The sequence below is a fragment of the Hibiscus syriacus genome, unplaced genomic scaffold (assembly GCF_006381635.1).
Source record: "Hibiscus syriacus cultivar Baekdansim isolate YM2019G1 unplaced genomic scaffold, ASM638163v2 tig00111099_pilon, whole genome shotgun sequence".
Taxonomy (NCBI): Eukaryota; Viridiplantae; Streptophyta; class Magnoliopsida; order Malvales; family Malvaceae; genus Hibiscus; species Hibiscus syriacus.
The window spans coordinates 442,799-467,175 of NW_024062984.1; the positions used below are offsets into that span (position 1 = coordinate 442,799).

Here is a 24,377-nt window from a genome sequence, read left to right on the forward strand (position 1 = left end):
CGATTTCCTTCACCATGTCAAATCCTAAACGTCCTAGGTCTTCATCTAGTCGTTCCAGTCGTCAACCAAATCCACCTCCAAATCCTCATTCTATTCCAATTTCTAATCCCAATCCCACTGATCCTAACTTGACTATCCAAAATTCGTGTTTCAATCATCCTGGGTCTAGAAATCACCGATATTGGTATTATCAGTATTTCGATTCTTACAAAATCCGGGAAGAACGTATTCCTTCTCGTCAAGCTATGTTAGCTATCGATTTTAAATATCTTCCCATTTTACAAGAATGGAAATTTGATAAACTATTTGATCTTGAACCCATCGTTTACCATCAACTTGTTCGTATATTCTACTCTAATGCTGTATGTGTTAAAAACCAAGCTGAAACAGAAACCATAGGAATTCGTTCCTACCTCCTAGGACAATTCTTATATATTGACCCGGCATATATAGCCAATACATTTGGATTAGATAATGATGGTATCTCGAATGAAAAACAAATTTTAGGTTCTCGTTACAAAAGAAGAGATAGTGCGAGTGTCTTAGACCTACATGAGCGTTTTCTTCATCTAATGATTTCTTGGTGGTTTCGACCATCCGGAGGTCGTTATTCTACTCTTAGAGCTTTGGATCTTTGGTGGTTACATTGTTTCGAAAACCGTATTAAAATTAACCTACCTCAGATTATTTTTGCTGAAATTGTTGAAACCGTAAATCTTGTTCCTAACAAGAAACACTGTTCATCTCTAGTTTACGGTTGCTTTTTGAGTAATCTGTTTTCCAAAGCTGGGCTTAGAGTCAGTCTAGATGCCGTTTTTCCTCTTAAGAAACAAATAAATCTTCTTTCCTTAACAAGAGCGGGATGGGTAAAGGACAAAGAAACAGGTGAATGGGTTCGTTCTTCTACTCCGGGAGCTAGTTCTTCACAAGCTCCACCCGAAGCTGACGAAGATCCCGAGTTTGAACAATTAATGAGGGATATTGATGAAGTTGAAGAAGAACCTGATCAGCCCGAAGAGCAGCCCGAGGAGCAAGCACAACAAACGCATCAAATGCCTCCATATTTTCAATCCTTTATGGAGACATTCGATTTCCGATACGCTACCATGGACTCGCGTTTTTCCTCTATAGAGTCTCATTTATCCACAATGGGAGCTCAACAATTAGAGATTCTTCGGGAGATGCGTGCAAACAATGAATCAACCAACGCTCGTATCAATGAACTCACACACGAGATGGCCGCTATGCGAGCCCGTTTTCCTCCTACCGATCCGGATGCTTGATTTTATGTTTAGCTTTAAAACTTTGAACAAAATGAATATTGTTTCAACATTTTGATATGTTTGATTTTGTGGATTGTTGGATTTTGGATATATGAATGGTGTGAACTTATATGTTTGGTTTGTTTTATTCATTTTTGCATCATTTACATTATCATTAGCAATATGACCAATTTTGTCATATCACATTATTTATGAATATTGATTTATGAAACTAATGGCTAACCTCTCTTTTGATTATGATCTTAGCAGCTACAGCTTATAATTAATAAATCAATTGGCTAAATGATTTACAAAACCTTGTTTTACAATGTCTTTTTGATTTAACAAAAAGGGGGAGAAGAATAAGTGTTAAAGTAAGGGGGAGTAATTTCTAAGTAATTTCTAATTTCATTTTTCTAATTTCAAAACTTGATTTCAAAAATCTTAAAATTACTAAAATGTTTTGTTATATCAAAAAGGGGGAGATTGTTGAAACATTTTAATATTTCGATATAACAAATTAAGTTAAATGGATTTTAAGATTTTCCAAATGATTTTCTAAGTATATTCGATATAACTATTCGAATATCAAAACATTACTCCAAATATTTCAAAAATCATTTTTGATCCTTACTTAAGTGTAAAATTAAGTTTTAATCATAAAACAATTTCAAAATATTTTACAAAGTATTTCGAACCAATTCAAAGCCAAAAATTCCAGAATACTCAGAGGGAACCGATTCCCCCCCATAGGAGGAACCGATTCCCCCCTGAATGGTTTGGCTCCGAGATTTCCAGAATGCTCGGAGGGAACCGATTCCCCCCAAGGGGGTACCGATTCCCCCCTGTTCAACGGTCGAAATATTTGAATTTTACACTTAGGGAACCGATTCCCTATGATAGGGAACCGATTCCCCCCACTGTCCAAGCTGTTTTATTAAATGTTTTCACACTAAAACGGCTATAATATCTTCTCTAATTATCCCCAACGTTCAGAAGTGATCCAAGGTGTATTTAAGCAAGCTTAGAAGCCATTGATCAACAACAAGAAACATCAAGCAACTAGAATCAAGAGAGAATCAAAGAGAAAGCATCAAACCTCAAGTTTGAGCATTTCAAGCCCATTTTCATTCAATATTCATTTTGCTTTCAAGAACACTTTTTGTGCTCAGTTGTATTCATCTTTGAGTGTTCTTTTCTTTGTTCTAGAATTGTGCAAACATCTTACCTTGTGAGGTTTTCTTGTAAGTTTGCAAATTTGTAATCTTCTCTTTGAGAAAAGAGTGTTCTCAAGAGTTGGGGTATACTCTTGAGGGAATTGTAAGGTTATCTCTTTGGCCTCAAAAGAAAGAACAAATTAGTGAATTTGTTGGAAAATCCTTAGTGTGGATAGCTAAGGTAGTGGACGTAGACTTTGTTTGAGAAAGTCGAACCACTGTAAATCGCTGTGCAATTACTTTCAATTTTCTGCAAAAGCTTCCACAAAATTTTTATTGCCAATTCACCCCCCTCTTGGCCAATTTCGTCATTCGATTAACTCAACAAAATGCAACTCCATTGAGATTTTAAATCTGTAGCTGCTTCTATATCAAGTATGTTTAGCTAAGACAGTTTCGATTTAGGGTTAAACTACCTGAGTGAGCTGATTGAAATGGATAATATCTGAAAGGCATTCTTCGGATATCCAATCTTCCTGCTTGTTAACCAAAAATTACGATTATCAGGATTTCCCTCGTGTTTAAAGTTGAAAAAAAGCAATGGAAATTAGGAATAATCAATGATAACATGCATATTGGCTAAGTTATTTCATTGAGTAAGTTGTTGTTTGGATGAAACAAAGGTTTGGGCTAATATTTATAGTGGAGCCGAAATTTATATTGAAATTCAAACTCAAATTGAAATTTAAATTCAAACTCCAATTACATATGAAATGAATTTGAAATGCAATGTTAAATTGAAAATGGAAATTGCATAATTGATTCATACTGTTCAAGTAACATGCTTTATGAACCATCAAGCTAAAAGACAATATTGATTGAGTTCAAAGCTGAGTTGTGAGTTGATGGGGTTGTCACACTTGTCACATGGTTGGAATAAAGTACTCACATGGAAGAGATAGATTGTTTTGCTATGCACAACCCATCTCATCTGAATGAAAATATACATACAATATAATCAAACCAAAACATAAATACACAACAAATTTATACATAACAATGTTCAAATAATGTACTCACAAAAACGAAATTAATCTGATGAAAAAGGGTTATTTCTAACGAAGTCTGGAACATTATTTTCCAAATAATGTACCCATAACAATGTTCAAATAATGTACCCACAATAATGTTTAATTGATTTGTTGTTTAATTTTCAATCTGCATTATGTTGAAGGTAAAAAAGACATGTTGAAGGTAAACTTTCGCAACGCGAAAGTCAAATTTGCGTTGTGATTTTCGGTTTGCGATTTCGCGTTGCGAATTTGACTTTCGCGTTGATCGCAACATGCCAACATACAACATCAAATTATATACAACATCAAACACATTCCAAGCTATAAATACAAGCTAAGGACACTTGAAGAAGTAAGAGAACAACTATCCAAGCAATCAAACACAAGAGAAAATCCCAACATGATAACAACTGAACAGATCATAGCAATGTTCAAACTCAAGTTACTAATGAATGTCTAACTGAAAATGTATGCATTAACACATAAAATACACATAATACAACGTTTGCATTTAAAAATCACCTAAGTTAATAAGTTCCAAAAGGTGAAGCCGGTTGTGATTAGGATTTTGATTTTGATTGTGATTTTGATTTCCTTTTGCTTGGCACCATATGAGCTTTGGATTTTGATGAGGATCCATTTTTTAGTAGAGGAAAAGATGATTGTGATAGCACTGGTGATCCACAGGTCAACCTTGTATAACCATTTTCCTTGCACCGACTACATGTCGATATCCTCTTCTCTTCACCCTTAGACGGTATACGATCGTGATTTTTTTGTCGGCCAGGTAGCCTGCTGTCCATGATTGGTGGCAAAACTGTTTGTAAGTCATCTGGTATGTCCCACTCAGAAGGATGTGAACATGGGTAGACAATCTCGGCATAAGTCTGTCGATATATTCTGTAGTGTAGCAATACATAGCGTATGCGCTTGAATCATCTTGGTTTAGATGAAGAGAAACTTTTATAACATGGACACACGGATAACCAGATGTTTACCATTTCTTACAACTACACGTCTTTGCATTTAGATCGACAATCCCATTTAAGTTATTATCCAATACTTCAAACAAAGTGTTTGAACATGGTTTAACTCTCCATGACGTTGACTTCACAATACGTTTCGTTATCTTTTTTTCAATCCATGGTGTAACACGATGTTCCAATGTTCTTGTAAATTTAAATAAATAATACTTAGTAAAATATATGATAAGTTACGAATTTAAAGAAATAATACATGCATGGTTTCTTTTTTTGTAGTACCACTGTTGAATAGAGGCTCGAAAAAACTCCATTAACATAGTAATGGGTAATTTCCGGGAATGACGACTTAGAGCGTTGATTGATTCTGCACTATTAGACGCCATGAAACCATATCTTGCTCCAAGTTGATATACTCTTGACCATCTTCAAACCCGACATCTTCTAGTGTTTGAGCACATTGAGGCAAAACACGTCTTAAACAATTTATATGCTTATTAAAATTCACTTCCCGATAAGCTTTTACAACCTTCCAGTATGTCCATTTGTGATTTTTTATACCAGCAGACCTTGATTTTAGATTTATATACAAATGAACACCACAAAGTCCATGAAAAGCATATGAGAAACACCTTCTAACAACATTGTCAATTGAGTTTGCCCTATCGGATATGATTGTCAGATTGCTAATAGGACCTATGCAATCCCGTAAGCTATTGGCAGTATCCCATTGTTAGCATCCATAGCTACTGCTAATAAGTTTACTTCAAGGTATCGACCTTTCAAATGTGCTCCATCAACTATAATAACTGGGCGCATGCAAGTAATAAACGAACAAATCTACAATATCATATACACAATAATCCAAGGTATCGACCTTTCAAATGTGCTCCGTCAACTATAATAACTGGCGCATGCAAGTAATAAACGAATGAATCTACAAAATCATATACACAATAAATATAATTATTTAAATGTGAAATGCTTGCAACTAACAAAAATGAGTCAACAAAATTATAATTATTTACTAACCGCAGCACCAATGGCGATAAACAGCAATTCAAAACGTCAATCTCTATCTGTTTTGATATGAGTTACCGACCCAGGATTTTTCAGCTTTAAATTGTGACAATAAGCCCGCAGTTGGGCAAACGATGCTTCTGGCGACCCCCTCAACAATTCCAAGGCATAACATTTGGCTCTCCAAGCTTGAGAATATGAGATACTAATCTTGAACCGAGCATTCATGTCAGTCATAATTTCATGTCCCCGATATACCCTTCCATTAAAAAAACATTAACTCAGCCAGAAAACCACCCAACACCTTTTTGTTTGCCTGTCTATGGTGAGGAAAAACTTGTATTCTTGAACATGTATGTTTATCAATAAAAATCCTAACTTGAAACATTTCACAATCTTTTATCCTCTTTGCAATCATACACCACGTACAGTTTTTGTCAATCATACACCTTGTTTCGAAACGATCTTTGCTTGATTTGTTAACTTTTAGTTAATAGCCATCTTCCACACATTTCGTATACAAAGCTATCTTCAAGTCTTCCTTTGTATCAAAACAATCATCTTTCTTGATACAAATAAATTTTGTGTAACAATCAACTGCTATCTTTACCAACTCTTCTTCCGGTATCTGAAGTAATTCTGGCATATTCCAGTTATACTCCCGTGGCATTTTCTTCTTTTTCTTTTCTTCGGGGACTTCTTCTTCTTCTTCTTCTTCTTCAGGGTTATATGAATTACAGAATGAATGTTCAACATGTTCATTCACAGTCGTAACTTCCTCCTCATTATCATCAACAACATCTTCCTCTGCAGCGGCTGTTTTATCATCAAAATTCAGGTATTGACCAATATCAAAATCATTACATGCAGGGTCTGTTTCTTCTTCCATCACATCATCAAAATCCTAGTATTGACCAAGATCAAAGTCTGGGTATTAACCAAGATCAAATTTCGAATACTTATTAGTACTCACAATTTTTTCTGTTGGCTCATAATCGTCTAACTGGTCAATACGAAAATCGGAATTTGGTACTGAAAGTTTATTGGGATTTGGATTAGGAAAAGGTTGTGGGTTTTGAGATTGTGTTTGATATTGCGTTTGGTATTGGAAATGTGGGGAAACAAAATTTTCTTGGTGATGAAATTGTGGTGGAACCATTAAATTTTGAGGTTGATAACAACGTTGTACATTGTGAGCACCTTAAACCGGGGTTGAAGAACTTAGTTGATTACTACCCGCTACTGACCGAACTTCACTACTTCTAGGTTCAACAACATACACTGTAACATCATCTTCTTGTGAAACACTAATGTAAACAATGAATCGTTCAACATCTTAATTGTCGGTTAACAAATAAACTTTACCTTTTCTCTTATAAGATAGCCTAAATCCACTTAAAGGCTCTAAATTCAATTTCTTTGCAACACGTAACATTAGAGTTTCATAAGTTAACTTTTTTAATGACAGTTGTAGTTGAAGATTCATGGGTAAAGGCACATATTGTAAAACACCATGAACATTCTCCCATGACCCTCCAAAACACAAATATATCCAAACATGATCAACATTAGATGATTTCATTATACAAATTGTAAATTAATTTACTAAACAAACGAGCTATAAACTAGATATCATCACTAACTTAGAGAAAAACATACCTTTATTAAGTTGATAGTTGATAATTTGGGAGAGAAATCATTGAAAAATTATATAGAAATAATTATGTAAAAAAATTAGAGATGGGGAAGGATGTCGTTGGATATAGGAACGGATGTCGCCGGAGAGAGTGATAGATGGAGATTGAATGAGTTGCGATTTAGGGATTTAGGTTATGAGTTGTTGCTGCTGCGTTGTTATATATCCAAAACATTTGTGTTGTGAAACTAAAACATGTTGCGAAATTAAATTCGTATTGCGAATTCGAAAAGCTAGTTGCGAATTTGAAATTCAGTTGCGAATTTGACTTTTGTGTTGCGAATTTGACTATCGCGTTGCGAATTTGACTTATGTGTTGCGATTTACAAATTGGTGTTGCGAATTTGACTTTTGTGTTGCGAATTTGACTTTTGTGTTGCAAATTTGACTATCGCGTTGCGAATTTGACTTATGTGTTGCGATTTACAAATTCGCGTTGCGATTTACAGATTCGCGTTGCGAAATTGGAAACTGGGTTACGAAATTGGAGTTCGCGTTGCGAATTTATTGGTCATTTTGGCAAATCTAAAAAAAGTTGGTTAAAATCGTATATTATAAGGCATTTTCGGTCACTGAGGTTATTTTCTCTTCTTTTTAATTCCAAAAAATGAGATAACATATATAATATATTTACGTCATATAAAATATTTTATTATTTTTTATATTTAATTCAAATAAAACGAGTTACTATATTATGTCGACATTCGACATCTTGCCAAATTGTGTATATACACGTATGGACGCCAACAAGTATTGACACAAGTAGATGTAATTTAGGAATTTGAGCTTGTAAGGCCAAGCTTGAATCCTATTACCGTTACTATTGGTGGACAATTTGTAAATTCCTCTGTAATTCCAATTAGGTCTTAAGTATACCTGATTCTGTATTAAGGGAGCCACCCTGATCTAAATTTTAGGTAACAAAAAAAATATACACATAAGGGCACATCTTTAATAAAGAATGAAAATAAATATAGATATTTACACTTGCAACTTGCGAGGTATGTTGGAATTTGAAATTCACTTTATATGCAAACTTTCCATTTGCTAAATTGGTACTGTTTTCATTAATCAATTTCAACAAATTTCTTTGGTAAAATACATGTATCTTTGAACAACTGCGTACACTACATAGTACACAGTGTACGTTCATAGAATGTATTCGCATGAAAGACAACCCTAGTTAGGTTAAAGATAGATCAGATGAGACGATGCGACGGAGGAGAAAGACAGCTCACAAGGGATAGCATACGATAAGAACTCTCTCGAAACCTTGATGGAACTTACGATGCAACGAAGGAGAAAGACAGCTCCCGAGGGATAGTATATCGATAAGAACTCTCTCGAACCCTTGATGGAACTTTTATGTTCGGAGTCTAAAACCCAAATTTCTGTGCTGGGCGTTATGTCTGCTTTGCCAATTGAGTATGGGCCAAAGTTTGAGCATTATCAGGTTAAAAATAAGGCCCGGGCCATTTGGACATGAATTTGTATTTTATAATTCTATTTTTTTTTGTAATTAAAAGAGGCAACATAATTCAACTGTGAATAAGGAGGCACTAATGTCATTTTAATTATTGGAATAATAACACTGCTTATGATTCCATTAAATTAAATTAATTGTAAAGTTTAACCCATAAATGACAATTTTATTTAAATATAAAAAATATAATTTTCTCTAAAAATTTTAGATTCGAGCAGTGTCAACTACGTTAATATTATTAAAATGTTAAACAAATATTAGGTTATAATAGAGTTATGGCCCTTGCGGGAATCTAATGGATGCAGGAGTTTTATAATACAAATCCAGGCACTAAATATATGTCATGGAATATCACTTCCCTCACTCATCCATCTCTCTCGCACTTTCCTTAACAAGAAACAGCATATTCCTTGGAATGTTTTCTTTATTCCCTTCCTCCTTTTTCTCAAACATTTTATCCACCGTTTCTGCCTTTTCTATCTTTTCTTTTCATCTTCCTTCGTATGACACTCCATGTCGAAACCTAATTATTCCATAATTTAGTGTTTTTTCTTTTGTCTTCATGTCGAAATTTGAGACAAACTATTCTAACTTATTATTCCATTTAACTGTAATTATTAATATAAATGCAATTATAAAATGTATTATGGAAAATATTAGTAAGAATGACAATAATAAAAGTCGTTCCTATCTATTTTGTTAAGTTTTAGTACTATTTTTTTAAAATAATATAATTATTATAAAAAAATTGTTTTACGAACATAACTCATCACGTCATTCAAGGTGTCAGTGAATGATATTCATTGATTTTAAAATACTTTTTAAATAATTGCACACTCTATATTTACATATAGTAATATTATTGGTTGGGATCACATGGTGAGCAAATCTATCGAGTTATATTCTTTTTTAAGTATCACTAATTGGCAGTCTAAGACAGAATTTTGATCCCAGTATCTTTAACTGCTAAACATCATGAGAGAAGGAATTCAAACCAAACTAACCCAAAGCCAAGAAGAAGAGAGCCAAGAGATGTGGAGAACCATAGAAGTCGTTGCAACGGTTGAACATGCTGTGCACATGTCGCCGTCGACGAAGGACATGTATCAGGAGGCGGTCGGTTCCGACGTTGTTGATGAATATAGCTTGATTCCTCCGTTCAACTTTGCTATGGTTGACAATGGCATCTTCAGGTCGGGTTTCCCTGACTCTGCTAACTTCTCTTTTCTCCAAAAACTTAACCTCCGCTCCGTCATGTAAGACCAAAGTTTGTTTGTTTGTTTTTCACTCTCTTTCTCATGCAAATATTTGTAGTTTGAGTTAAAGCTTTTCATTTTCATTTTCCTTTGGGTTTGATGTTAGATATCTGTGTCCTGAATCTTACCCAGAAGTTCTTGAAGTCCAATGACATCAAGCTTTTTCAGTTTGGAATTGAAAGTTATAAGGTAACTCTTTCTTCCGATTGCGGGCTTTGATTCGCATTATTAACATAAAAAATGCAGATTTTTGTTTTAGGAGTACGAACTTTTAGAAAAAAATTATTAGAAATTTAAGAAGTATGAAATTACAAAAGTCTATGAGAGCGAAATTAGATCATTAATATGAGATAGAAAGAGTATACATATTTAAAATTTTCAGAGATGATATTGTACAATTCCATTGGGTTCATCCCCAATTATTAAGGCTTATTTGATCTTGATACACATGATGGGTTTGCTTTTATTTTTCTAATTAATGTCGATATGCATTCCACAAAATGACAATAAATTCCATTTTGGCATTAGAGTTAATAATGAGAAATGGAATCAAGCAGGTTGGCTAACATGTCCAGTTGTTTTCTAGTGCATTCTTGCTTCTTATTAATTGATTTTAAATTCCTAATATAAAACGAACATTTATTCTAATATTTGGAATCATACAACTGTTGTTGTCCAAATTGTGGGTCTGTCCGAGCAAGTAGTTTCTGCCGACTCATACAAATTTTGTATTCCTTGCGAATTTGTAAATATACAAATTGTGGGTTAGTGATAGATGTCCAGTAAACAACCTTAGCATCATAATATATACACGTGTACGTGTACGTATATGACACTGTCAATTCAAAATAAAACTATATTTCTCATCCAGGAGCCATTTGTAAATATCCCAGAGGATGCGATTCGTGAAGCTCTAAAAGTCGTCATTGGTACTCCACTTCTGTCCCAAGTTAAACGAGTTTGATCAAACTAGTATGTTATTTCTGCTCTTTTCTTGCAATGCAGATGTGAGGAATCACCCTGTTCTGATCCACTGTAATCGTGGGAAGGTATGTGAAATCTGTTGTTCATCTATTGTTTCCATATGACAAGACATCATTTGATTTGAGTTTTACAATGTTCTTATTGTTGTTCTTGTTTTAAGCATCGAACCGGGTGTCTGGTTGGATGCTTGAGAAAATTGCAGAGATGGTGTTTGTCGTCCGTGTTCGACGAATACCAGAGGTTTGCGGCGGCTAAAGCGAGGGTTTCGGATCAGAGGTTTATGGAGTTGTTTGATGTTTCTAGCGTCAAACATCTGCCGTGTCTTTTTCTTGTTCCAACAAGTGAAGATTTAACCAATTAATGTTGTAGCAATGCCCTGCGTGTGATGAACTCTGTTCAGATCTCCCTTTCCATCTATTACTCCTATATTTTCTACCGTATTATAAAAATGAGATGCATGTGCTTTTCTCATGTGGGTTTTGCTTTTGATTGTTTGGAGACGACAACAAATTATAATTGAACTCATCTTGTTTTCTTTCTTTATGGTCCTTCAAAAAATTTCAGTAAAGAAAAATGAAGAATCCTTTTTATTAAATAATAATGGAATACATTATAATTTCTTTTATGGTGGTGTTCACAATGATGAAATCAAACACACATCAATGCCACCGAATCACTGACTTCTTTCTTTTATTTCGTGGATAGATTCTTTAAGCTGTTGCAATGGGAAGAGTTGTTTCCCTGGCTTTCATGGCTTCAAATCTGGGTTCCTTGGCCTGGAATTTCAGCCCGGCATACAGCTTCATGTAGTCTTCAAACAGGAATTTGGGGTACAATTGTTTGTTCTCCTCAGCTTCTTTCTCCACCAGAGCCGGTGCAGGGTGGATAACGGCGTCGCCTCCGGGGTTGTAAAACGAAGCAATCGACATGCGAGCTCCGCTGGTTTGGGCGATCACACGATGCTCCACGCTCTTGTATTTGCCATTAGTGATCACCTCCAGCTGATCTCCGAGGTTGATGACAATGGAGTGACGCATAGGTGGAACGTCCACCCACTTGCCGTCTTTAAGAAGCTGGAGGCCGCTCACTTGGGCGTCTTGGAACAGCAAGATGATGCCGCCGGCATCGGTATGAGCTCGGAGTCCTTTGATTTTGTCAGGCGTCGGGCACGGCGGGTAGTTGCTAACTTTGGTCCCGAATGTCGGACCTCTCGTCCCGTGGAATGCCTTCTTTAAATACCCTTTCTCCAACCCCAGATTCTCACACAACAAATCCAGTAGCTCCTCTGCTAGTTTCTCCAATCTCAGTGCAAATTCCTTCATCACTTCCCTGTATTCATCGGCGAGATCTGGGATTTCAGCCATGTTAGATTCAGGGAGATGGCGCAAGAAGAAGGTGCTTTCCCAGTCCATTTCGGTAACCTCGGCTTCGAGACCTTCAAGAGCCTTGCTTGCAACCAATTCCTTAAACCTCTGTTCCATGCATTTCTTGTAGTGCTTTTTTGTTAATCTCTCAATTGTGTCCAGGAAATCATGGGGAATCCCATGGTTCAGCAGCTAAAACACACACAAAATAAACATAATTTGTTTTCTCATCAGCTCAAAAATTGACAGAAAACAGCCATTAAAGCAATAAAGCCAAGCTAGCTTTTGAAGATACCTCAAAGAATCCCCAATTCTCACAGGCATCCCTGATTTGGTCCATGGTCGCAGCCCTCTCCTCGCCATTAAGCTTCTCTAAGTTGATCACTGGGAAAGTTGCCATTTTTCTCTAACAAATCTCCCCAAGTTTCACTTTTTGGCTTTGGGTGTTGCGCAGGAAGCTTATATTGTGTTTGATGCAGAGTTGATGGAAGGTGTGGGAGTATTTATAGAGGTTTCAACTTTAAGGTTTTAATTGTCTAAAGTTTCAGGTGATGGTCGGTTTGTGGGCCACCCAGAAGGAAAATGAGAAAATAATTGTACGACTGTGGAAAGTTAGATCAAAAAATCATTTAAAACACAAAGCAGATGGAGCTGATGTTTACTTTGGACTATATTTGGGGTTAAACACTTAAACTAAGAGTCTTAAGCCCCTTTGTTAAAATTACTAGATCCACGCTTGGTTATTCTATGCTATAAATTATTTGGATAAAGTACATAAATGGTTCTCATATTATAGTATATTATTTTATTGAGTTATTTAACTGTTAAAAGTTGTAAAATGATCATTCAATTATAGAGAGTTGCTTTGTTGAGTGTATCGACTATTAAAAGTTATAAAATAGTTACTTGACTATTCATTATGTTCCAAACTCGTCATTTTCCATTAAAAAAATTAACGGTCATCTAAGTTATATATTAACATGCTGACTGAGATATGATAGTCGTTTGAGATCATGAGATCATATTTTATCATATCTCAGTCATTAGGTTAACATATAGCTCAAACCGTCGTCAAAATTTTAACGAAAAATGACGAGTTTAGAATCTAATGAATAATCGAGTGATCATTTTGCAACTTTTAATAATTAAGGGACTCAATAAAAAAACTTTCTATAATCAGAGAACTATTTATAACTTTTAATGACCAAATGACTTATTAAAACAATATTCTATAATCAAATGACCATTTAATACTTTACACCAATTATTTTTAAAAAACCTACTTTTATAAAGTTATTTATTATATTTATATAATTACACTCGAGTTTAATTATTTTATAAACATATGTCCTTATAATTAAATTATCAAAGTTATGTTTATAAACTTTCGACATCGATACGTCTTTACAAGCTGAACCGTGAAATTTCTATATTGATCTTCAAATGGTATAGATTTACGATTTTAAACGGTTGTAAACATAATCGAACTGTGTTGAAGTCGTGAAGTTTTAATCATTACCCAAAGTTCCAACCACCGTCCGACATCCCATCGTATACCTGTTTCTTGTTTTTGCTCGGCGAGCTGCTCTGGTCTTTCACGCAACCCCACTCCTACGACTATACCCTCGACCGTCAAATTATTCCCAAACGTCTCAGCCACCTCTCCCGTTTTATACAAAACTACAAAACGAAAGAAAGAGAGAAGAAACTTCATTAGTATTCTCTTCATTTCTGTTCATGTCGTCACTTAATGACTAAATTCAACCAACTACTGTTGTTTTGGAGTTTTTCACGTTATAATTTTGGGTAATATTTTGTTCATGCCATCTCTTCATTTTTCACGTTATTGGTGTAAGCTCGAACGTCCGTTTGAAGGAAATTTTGTTTTGACAAAGAAAGTATGCGGCATCATGTAATAATTTTTTTGATTAATATGGGGTAAGTAAAAGACAATATCTGTTAAAAAATAAACCCTCAAACTTTCGACATTGATCTCTTACATCTTTGACATCTATGGTGCTCGAACTCGGGTAATCATGAATAACAACAATTCCTTTAACACGAAGGCAACTTGGTTCATCCATAAATCAAAGATAACGCGTGACCTTATTTCATGCTTGATTTGTCTAAAGTTTAGGATGACAATTTCTTAAAGTGGATTTTGGTTCCACTTAGTTTCACTAAAACAACAAATTTGTAGTCAAACTCGAACCAGCGTTGCATTACTTTTCAAAATAGGTATTAGGAAGTAAGTTGAATAATGATATTAATATGGATCAACGTAATAATTTATGTTAGATGATATAAATTTAAGAAGATATATTAAAAATTTAAGGAATGTAAAAATATATAGTCGATAAAAATATTTTAAAAAATAACTAAAATATATAAATTTTAAATATTTTAAAGGGGCAACCACACCTTAACATCCTTCTCGGTCTATTATTAGATATGAAGAACAATTTACCTTCTTCAAACTTCACATATTTAACACGTATATTGGAAAACTCTTTCAAAGCAATATATATTGTATTTTTTATAATTTATTTTTTAAATAAAATTTTAAAGATTTTCATATATTCAATTTTTTAATTTATTTCTTGATATGCTATTAAAATGTAACGACAAGATTTGGATTAGAAAATTTGAATTAATTACAATGTTATCAAAATCGGATCGGACCGGCCGGTTCGATCTGTTGAATCGGGAACCGGTTGCCTGTCCGATCCGGTCAGCCTCCAAAACCAGTTTTGCAATGAACCGCTAAAGAACCGGTAGAATCGGTTGGGAACCGGTAAAATCGGTGTGAACCGGCGATTCAAGCGGTTCACACGGTTCTGTTTTTTTTAAATTAAACCAAACGACGTCGTTTGTTATGATTTTTTTCAGCCCCAAATTTATTTTCTGATTTTTCATCTAGGTTAAGTCATTTTCACGAACGTAGTGATGGTATGGAGTTTCAAGTTTAAAGTGGTGATGACAGTGGTAGTTCAACTAATGAAGAAGTTTTTCCCAATATTTTGGAATTTGAGGGAATCAATTTCAATGAATATTATGATGATTGATTCTTGTATCAATTATGCACTTTTTTTTATTTAGCTGTTGATGAATTTCATTAGGTATTGACCTTAAATATTGTGTTGTAGTTGATTTGAATCATTTTGTTTCACTTGATATTATGATATTTAACTTATATATGTTATGACTTGTGATATTTTTATACCTTTTAATATTGTGAACTTAAAAAGAGTGTTATATGAATTTTCCGTCCAGCTCAGTTGGTAGAGCGCAAAACTCTTAACCTTGTGGTCGTGGGATTGAGTCCCACAGAGGGCATTTCATAATTCGGAGGTCTCCTACGGAAGCTGCTCTCAACTTGGTGTTGGGGCAACCTACTATTCTACCTCCCCCTTACCCCATTACATATGGGAATAAGGGTCAGCTAATAATATAAAAAGAGTGTTATATATATATATATATTGCTTTGAATATTATGTAATTTTTTTAAAAAATATATATATTATTTTATATAAACCGGTTTAACCACGGTTGAACTAGTGAACCAGTACCTTCACCGGTTTAAGGTCCGATCCGGTTTTAAAAACATTGATTAATTATTCTATTTGTTCCAAATTTATTGAATTGAATCTGATTTTACTCACTTTAGTATTGAGCATCTATTAATATTGTAGGATACACATTCAACCTAAAATTGAAAGAATATAATAAAAAGGGTTTAATTAGAATATTAAATCACATGCAATCTAGTACATAGTAAAGCCCCATCACTCACAAATGAAACCATCATGTGATGGAGACAGTATAAGACAATAACAACCTTGTATTTTAAACATAAACCATGGGCGAGTCGAGTAAAACCTTGTCCATTAGAGTCTTTAAGTAATTGATTAGAATTATTATGACACTGAAATTGGCTCATGAATAATCGCTTCCTCAAAGGAATCGTTTCCTTACAAACATGGCACATGACTAAATGAGAGACATGCATGCCAATTACCATGCACTGATCAAATAGCTATGCATTATCGATTAGCTTATTCGTTTTAAGGAATCTAATAGTAATGTTATTTGAATTAATGGGGTATTTTAAAAAAAAATTTGACAACAATTATAGTTTTAAGATTCGATCTTAGTTCAGACAACAATTAGTTCAGAGCTGTCCGGGGGTTGAGGTTTTCGTATTGTTGAAGTGAATTTGAGATTAATGCTTCCGCTTCTAGTTCGGACTAAATGATAACTTCCTCTTTTTTGGGGGGTATGACAAGCATAGGATGGGAATGAAGTTTTCTTCAGGATCAAAAGAAGCACTCAACTGAGAGCTCATGAATGCATATTGTGACCGACAGTCTGTGGATTTCAATTCGATTGCCTTCTTGTTCGATGGCCGCCGCCTTCGAGGCGAGCAAACTCCCGATGAGGTATCATTCCGTTTTCTCTCAGTTAGAGGAACAACCACTTGCACTAATGTTCACATTGCGGAGTGGAATATGTTCAAACGCATAATGAAAATTCCGTTTTCTTCTTCTCTTTTGCTTCAGCTGGAAATGGAGGATGGCGATGAGATCGATGCAATGCTGCACCAAACCGGTGGAACAACCGCTTTCACAATGCTCTCATTTTTGTGAAGGCAAGTTTTAGCTTACTGTTCTTATCACTTAAAGTGTAGAGTTATTGTCTGATTATGTAGATGCTATATATATATAGACTCATGGCCACGGAGTGTTATGGACTGTTAGGAAAATAAACCGAGTACAAGTAATTTCCCTATAACCAGATTAGTGAGAATGCAAAATAAAAGCGGAAAAATAATACCCGAAAATTGATAACGGAGTTGAGCCAATTGTGCTTACGTCTCCGGGCAGCTGCAGATCTTTTACTAAGAGAGAAAATTTACAGGTGTTTACAAAACACTCACTACTCACAAGAAAGCTCTCTAGTATAGGAAGAAAGAAATGTTTTGGGATGATTTTGAAGCTAAATGGGTAAGGGTATTTATAGTAGAAACTTAGGGACTAATCTTTGAAAATACCCTAAAGTGCAATGACTAAAGTGAATTTACCCATTCCTATTTTCAACAAACATCTACCAAAATTTTACCAAACTTTGAAAAAACATTTTCCAAAGTTGGTTGCCAAACTTTGAAACTTTTAACAATCTCCAACTTGAAGACTGATTTTAATATGTCTTCACACCTCGATCAATGCAGCAGCATGTCTGGTCTTGTTATTCTAGCATGCCAACTGAAGTTGAACACAACTTCAGTTTGTCCGTAGTCACCGTCTTTGTTAACATGTCTGCCGGATTTGAGCCACTAATCTTTTCAAGTTTCAAAATCCATCTTCCAGAAGAGACCGGATAAATGATATCTCAATTTTATGTGCTTTGTCCTGGAATGAAAAGACGGATTCTTTGCTATGGATAACACTTTGACTGTCGCAATACAAGATATTGTTTTCTTGTTTCTTGCCTAACTCTTCCAAGAAACTTTGGAGCCAAACCATCTCCTTGCCTGGCTTCCGTAACATCGACATATTCTGCTTCAGTTGTGGAGAGACAACTATCTTCTGTAGTTGAAAAAACCCACTCCTGCAGTTCCTCCTAGAGTATAGACTACCCTATAGTGCTCCTTCTGATGTCGACATTTCGGCTAAGTCAGCATCTACATAGCCTGTCATATCATATCTCCACCTTTGAAACAAAGTGCTTTGTTTTGGTACCCCGAAGATATCTGAGGATCCATTTGACTGCTTCCCAGTATACCTTGCCGGATTATTCATGTACCTGCTAACAGCTCCCACTGCATGAGCAATATGGTCTGGTACAAACATGGCATACATCAGACTTCCAATTGCTGAGGCATACGACACCTTCACCATGTGTGCACGTTCTTCCTCCGCCTTTGGTGATTGGTCTTTGGAGAGTCTGAAATGAACACCTAAAGGTGTACTTACTGGTTTAGCATCTTGCATGTTGAACCTGGAGAGTACTTTGTTGATGTACTCAGCCTGTGATAACATCAAAGTCCCCGACTTTGTGTCTCTTGATCCTCATCCCAAGAATCTGCTTTGCAGCGCCCAGATCCTTCATAGCAAACTGCTTCGACAATTTTTGCTTCAAGTTTATGATCTCTTGCATGTTTGAGCCTGCAACGAGCATGTCATCAACGTACAACAATAAAATAATAAAACTATTATCGAACATCTTGATGTAGCAACAATGATCTGCTTGGCATCTGGTAAAACCACTGCTACTCATGAAACTATCGAACTTCTTGTACCACTGTCTAGGAGCTTATTTTAAACCATACAAGCTCTTCTTCAACCTGCATACCAGGTTTTTCTTGCCTGCCTCTATGAAGCCTTCTGGCTGCCTCATATAGATCTCTTCCTCCAAATCACCATGAAGGAAAGCTGTCTTTACATCTAACTGCTCAAGATGTAAATTCTCCGCAGCTACAGTTTTCAACACCAGTCTGATTGTAGACAGTTTTACGACTGGAGAGAAAATTTCATTGTAGTCAATACCTTCTTTTTGCTGAAAACCTTTGACAACCAATCTTGCTTTGTAGCGTTTTCTCCCATCATGTTCTTCTTTGATCCTGTAAATCCACTTGTTATGGAGCGCTTTCTTGCCTGGTGGTAATTCAGCTAATTCCCACATCTGATTTGACATAAGCGAGTCCATCTCATCTTTCATGGAAGACTCCTACTTGACTGAATCCTCCACCTGCATTGCTTCATCATAACACTCTGGTTCACCATTCAGTCAGCAACAAACAAAGAAGGCGAATACCGTTGGGTTGGTTTAGGAATTCTGGAGGAGCGTCTCAGTTCTGGTGTGTGTGGTTCTTCTTGAACTGCTTCAGGATTGATCTGAACATCATTTCCAGAAATCTCCTCGAACTCAGCAAATTCCTTTGTTTCAGCTTCGGTATTACTTGATTCTGCGGTTGACCTATCTTTGTACATCACATTTCATTGAAAATGACGTCTCTGCTTCTGATGATCTTCGATTTTCGTAGTCCCAAAACCGATAACCGAATCATCACCACCGTAACCAACAAAGACGCATTTGTTGGACTTGGCATCAAGTTACTTCTTTCAGCAGAGTTTATGTGTACATAAGCAGTGTGAAGCTTGCAGCCCATAGATCCAATTCAGCCCATAGAAATTTGGGCATCCGGCATGTATCCTCATGCTTCTGGCACGTTCATTCAGAGTTCTGTTCATGCACTCTGCTACGCCATTCTACTGCGGTGTTATGGGAACTGTTGTCTCCATCTTGATCCCATTGTTTGCGCAGAAATCTCTGAAACTACTGTCTCTGTACTCTCCTCCATTGTCAGACCTCAACCGCTTGACTTTCAAACCAGTCTCATTTTCCACCATGGCCTTCCATTTTCTGAAGGTATCAAAGACTTCTGATTTCTTCTTCAGAAAATAAACCCATACCTTCCTTGTTGAATCATCGATGAAGGTGACATAATATAGTGAGTCTGCAAGAGATGGAACAGGGGATGGTCCCCATACATGAGTATGAACCAATTCTAACCTTTCTGCCTTGGGAGTCTTGCCAATCTTTGTAAAACTGACTTTCTTTTTTTCCAAAGATGCAATCCTCGCATAGTCCGACATCTACATTCTTTAGATCCGGCAGCTTCCCTTTTGACAGAAGTATCTTCATTCCTTTCTCGCTCATATGGTCGAGCCTTTGGTGTCATAGGTTTGATTTTCCATCAGCATCTGCTACTGCAATGATATTCTCTAAATTTGAGGTTACATAGAGAGTACCGGTCTTCTTACCATGAGCAATGACGAGTGCTCCTTTGGTGATCTTCCATTCACAGCCTGAAAAAGTTGTACTATATCCTTCTCCATCAAGTTGTCCAACAGAAATCAGATTTCTTTTGAGGCCAGGAATATGTCTCACTCCTGTCAGCTTCCAGGTGGTCTGGTTTGGCAGCTTTAGTCGGATGTCTCCTTTTCCGACGATCTTCAAGGTTTCATCATCAGCAAGATGAACCTTCCCAAAATCACCACTGACATAGTTCTCCATGATTTCTCGGCATGGGGTGGAGTGGAAAGATGCCCCTGAATCCAAGATCCATGATTCAATCGGACTGTTGACGCTTAAAATCATGGCATCACCTGTCTCCTCCGTCATGTTGGCAGATTCCTGTGCGCCGGTATTTTTATTCGGTGCTCGACAATCTCTTTTGAAGTGACCCTTCTTGCCGCAATTATAACAAGTAAAATCTTTATTTCCTGTTCTTGATTTGCCCCTTCTGGATTTTGATCTGCCACGATTTGAATTTCTTTCTGAAGTTCTCCCTCTAGACTCCGTGTGCAAGGCTGAGGAGGTTGATGCTTCACCCGATTCTTTTCGTCGAATTTCTTCACTCAATACCAGATCCCGAACATCGTCAAATTTTAATTTGTTGTTTCCCGACGAACTGCTGACTGTTGTAACAGTAGCATTCCAACTGTCTGGTAGAGATGATAAGAGAATTAAAGCTCGAACTTCATCATCGAACTCAATTTCCACTGAACTCAACTGGGTTGTGATTGTGTTGAGTTCATTTAGGTGTTGTGCCACCGATGCCCCTTCCGCCATCCGCAAATTGAATAATCGTCTCATCAAATGAACTTTGTTTGAGGCCGATGGCTTCTCGTACATACTGGAGAGAGCCGCCATAAGACCCGCCGTGGTCTTTTCCTTTGCTATGTTAAAAGCAACATTGCGGGATAACGTCAGTCGGATAACTCCGAGGGCTTGTCTGTCGAGAAGAGCCCAATCTTCATCCTTCATGCCCTCTGGTTGCTTTCCTGAGAGAGGTTGATATAGATTTTTCTGGTACAAAAAATCTTCAATCTGCATCTTCCAAAAGCCAAAGTCCGCACCATCGAACTTTTCAATTTTCACCTTCCCTTCGTCTGCAGCCATCGCTCCCACTCGAATTTGGCTTCGTTTGGATCGTTTCTGACAATTCTTGCGAATCACCGTGTATTAGAACACCACCGTCGACAAACTCGTATCGTCGACCGAATTTCACTATTCACGAAATTCACTATTCACATGAATAGTGATGAATAGTAATCTCGCAGAAAATTTGATAAAATTCACAACTAAAAGCTCTGATACCAGTTGTTAGGAAAATAAACCGAGTACAAGTAATTTCCCTATAACCAGATTAGTGAGAATGCGAAATAAAAGCGGAAAAATAATACCCGAAAATTGATAACGGAGTTCAGCCAATTGTGCTTACGTCTCCGGGCTGCTGCAGATCTTTTACTAAGAGAGAAAATTTACAGGTGTTTACAAAACACTCACTACTCACAAGAAAGCTCTCTAGTATAGGAAGAAAGAAATGTTTTGGGATGATTTTGAAGCTAAATGGGTAAGGGTATTTATAGTAGAAACTTAGGGACTAATCTTTGAAAATACCCTAAAGTGCAATGACTAAAGTGAATTTACCCATTCATAGTTTCAACAAACATCTACAAAAATTTTACCAAACTTTGAAAAACATTTTTCAAAGAAATATTTACCAAACTTTAAAAAAATATTTTCCAAAGTTAGTTGCCAAACTTTGAAACTTTTAACATGGACTTGGTCTGATTCTGAAATATCTAGCTTTTATGGCTGCTGTTTACTTGATGAAACGGGATTTGGAACATTTTTAAGTTGCACCTTTGCTTTGATGGCTGTTTAGCAGCTTCTTGCTATTTTGTAAGTAATTATTTGTTGCTTTGATGAATTTATTTTTTAAGATTTTATAAATATATTTACTATAATTCGGATTACTGATTTCAAAAATATTTTTCACTCCATCTATTATTATCTATAATTATTGTTGAATAATTTTTTAAATGTTTTTATCCAAATTAGGGTAATTTTCTTGAGAAGGTGTTTATCTAATTAAAAATTGAAAAGTCAAATTAACCCTTACATCAACTACTCTTTCAATTTTTTTAACCAATAACGGTGATGGAATATTTCAAAATTGATAAATGATGAATACACACGAATATCACTATGAACGATTAATGATATTAACACTAATATAAAGATAAATATATCAATGATAGTTTGTTAAATCTAGTTTTTATAACAATCAAAGGTATGGAATATGAACTATTTTTTTATTAAACTAAGATGATTACAAAGTATTATCTGTTCTAAATACTTTCAACCATTTGATAATGATCGTTCAATAATCCTACTATTGTCGTTGATGCTTGAACCCGCGACCTCTAAGAACAATAAAGATTCTTTTAATCACTGAAATAAGTTAGTTCGTGCGAGTATGGACTATTTAATTGTATGGAATATGGGCTATTTGTTTATATAAATGAACGATATCAACCCTACCATAAAAATACCGTAAATGCTCTTGATCGTGGAAGGATTATTGAGTTCTTGCTTGACTCGGCCCCTATTTGATGTCGAGCCATCGTCAGATGAACACAGGGTGGACCGAGTGTTGGCATGGAAAGGATCAGGGTTTAATATTTGGGTTGGGTATGATAAAAATATATAGACTTAATTAAGAATACTTCTGTTAATAATAGTATTGACATCAAATCCCATGCTGCATGGTTTAACAACAGTACAGTGAATGGAAACATAATATGCAGACTCACTGTTAATTTTTGCACAAATTTGAAGCAAGCAATACTACTATGAATTGAAGCCATTATCGACTACAGAGGAAACCAACGAGGTCAAACAAATGCTTACAAGACGGGGATAGAGATTAAAGGCCATTCTTTTTAACTGGAGGCCAAGACAATCTCCTGTGGCTGGAAACATCTGCCGGATCAAAGTCCCCCACCTCGCTATTTTCGTTGTCTGCTTCTTGGCATTCAGTTTCTTGGCTTCTTAGGCTTTTGATAGCCAAGTCATCAAAACTTGTTTCGTTCTTCCAAGCGGGCGGAGTCGAGGGATCCTTGGCCGGTGTTGTTGACAACGGGGTTGCAGAGTTACCCACTCTCAAATTTTGAAGCGTTGCAAACGACTCTCTTGTTGCTGACATGGCCTCGAAGAATCGGGTGCAGGAGGCTAAAGCAACAGGAATTGGACGGAGCATCTCCTGAGTGAGGAAAAGAAGAGTATCAGATAAGACATGCAAGATGTCATAAGTGCATATGTACATAAATCAAAATGTATAGGTAAGCCTACCCCCCAAACTGAAGGAGGCTCCTTAAAGTTCTGGCTCCATTGGAAATCAGTAACAGCCGCTGTCAATGCACCATAATCACTTGCAGCTTTCATTAGTAGTTCAGAAAATTGTTTCTGCAGATATCCAAGTAAAATGGCCATTAGGAATGAAATTAAATCTTTTGTTTTTTACCACAAATGGAACTGAAACAACCAGCAACCAATGAAGGTTATAAGCATAAATCTATAGTTCTTGTTTTCGGTTTATTTTCTTTTATGGAAGAATATGCAAGTACTACAAAGTGCATCAATTGTTCTGACATGGCATTATTTTTAACCTTTTATATTTAGGTTTGCAATTTTCAATTTCATACTCCAAAAAATTACATCGAGTATTATTTATTTTTATATCTTGTCCTCTTCTATCTTTCAGCAAACTAATAACCTAAAACTTTATTATTTTCCATTCTGATTCTATTAGGGTTCTTACCCAATTACTTGGTGCATATCCAAAATAACTATAACAGTTAGTCTAACTCTCTTCTGGTCTTTCATAAACACACATAAAATCACACAAGAGACCATATTTATCAGATGTAATTGTAATGTCATGAAATCTTAAGGATCAACATGTCCAATTTAATGATTAAGTTTCCATGTAAAATTGCATAAAATCTGAAAATTTGGAACTGAATGTGGAATATGTTGATTTACTAGTGCAATGCAACAAACCATGTAAATACAAATTGTGGACAGGAGGGAACAAAAGATAGTTCGAAAGATTGACGATCATTCAACCATTGCATGTAAATACATTCTATAACCTTCAAGTACTTGGTCCAGTCATGTTTGGAAGTTCAAGAAATTCAAAGTTTTTCAGGTGAACATCATCAGATATGAATATTCTGGTTCATGAAAACA

General features: G+C 35.8%; 2 protein-coding genes and 1 pseudogene across 2 annotated transcripts in view; 1 reads left to right on the plus strand and 2 right to left on the minus strand.

Moving 5' to 3' along the window:
• The first annotated feature begins 9,631 nt into the window (after positions 1–9,631).
• Positions 9,632–11,377, plus strand: LOC120153180 (annotated as a pseudogene).
• Positions 11,378–11,596: 219 nt separating this feature from the next.
• LOC120153179 (1-aminocyclopropane-1-carboxylate oxidase 1-like) lies at positions 11,597–12,734 on the minus strand. Its single transcript, XM_039165183.1, has 2 exons — positions 12,571–12,734; positions 11,597–12,467 (listed from the first exon to the last, which is right to left on the minus strand). The coding sequence occupies exons 1-2, from the start codon at positions 12,673–12,675 to the stop codon at positions 11,622–11,624; spliced, it is 951 nt and encodes a 316-aa protein (XP_039021114.1). The 5' UTR covers positions 12,676–12,734; the 3' UTR covers positions 11,597–11,621.
• A 10,108-nt stretch (positions 12,735–22,842) lies between these two features.
• The window catches only part of LOC120153265 (AUGMIN subunit 2-like), a 30,423-nt gene continuing 28,888 nt past the window's right edge, over positions 22,843–24,377 (minus strand). Inside the window, exons 7-8 of the mRNA XM_039165253.1 lie at positions 23,478–23,591; positions 22,843–23,388 (exon numbers count right to left, since the gene is read on the minus strand). Of these exons, the coding sequence (XP_039021184.1) occupies positions 23,053–23,388; positions 23,478–23,591 (450 nt within the window). The 3' untranslated portion in view covers positions 22,843–23,052. The remainder of the gene's footprint in view (positions 23,389–23,477; positions 23,592–24,377) is intronic.

Bases quoted from the DNA above. Each gene is read 5' to 3' on its own strand.
- LOC120153179 (XM_039165183.1), bottom strand. From the start codon at position 12,675: ATGGCAACTTTCCCAGTGATCAACTTAGAGAAGCTTAATGGCGAGGAG. The intron at 12,468-12,570 runs GTATCTTCAAAA...TGTGTGTTTTAG, and splicing joins AGAATTGGGGATTCTTTGAG to CTGCTGAACCATGGGATTCC.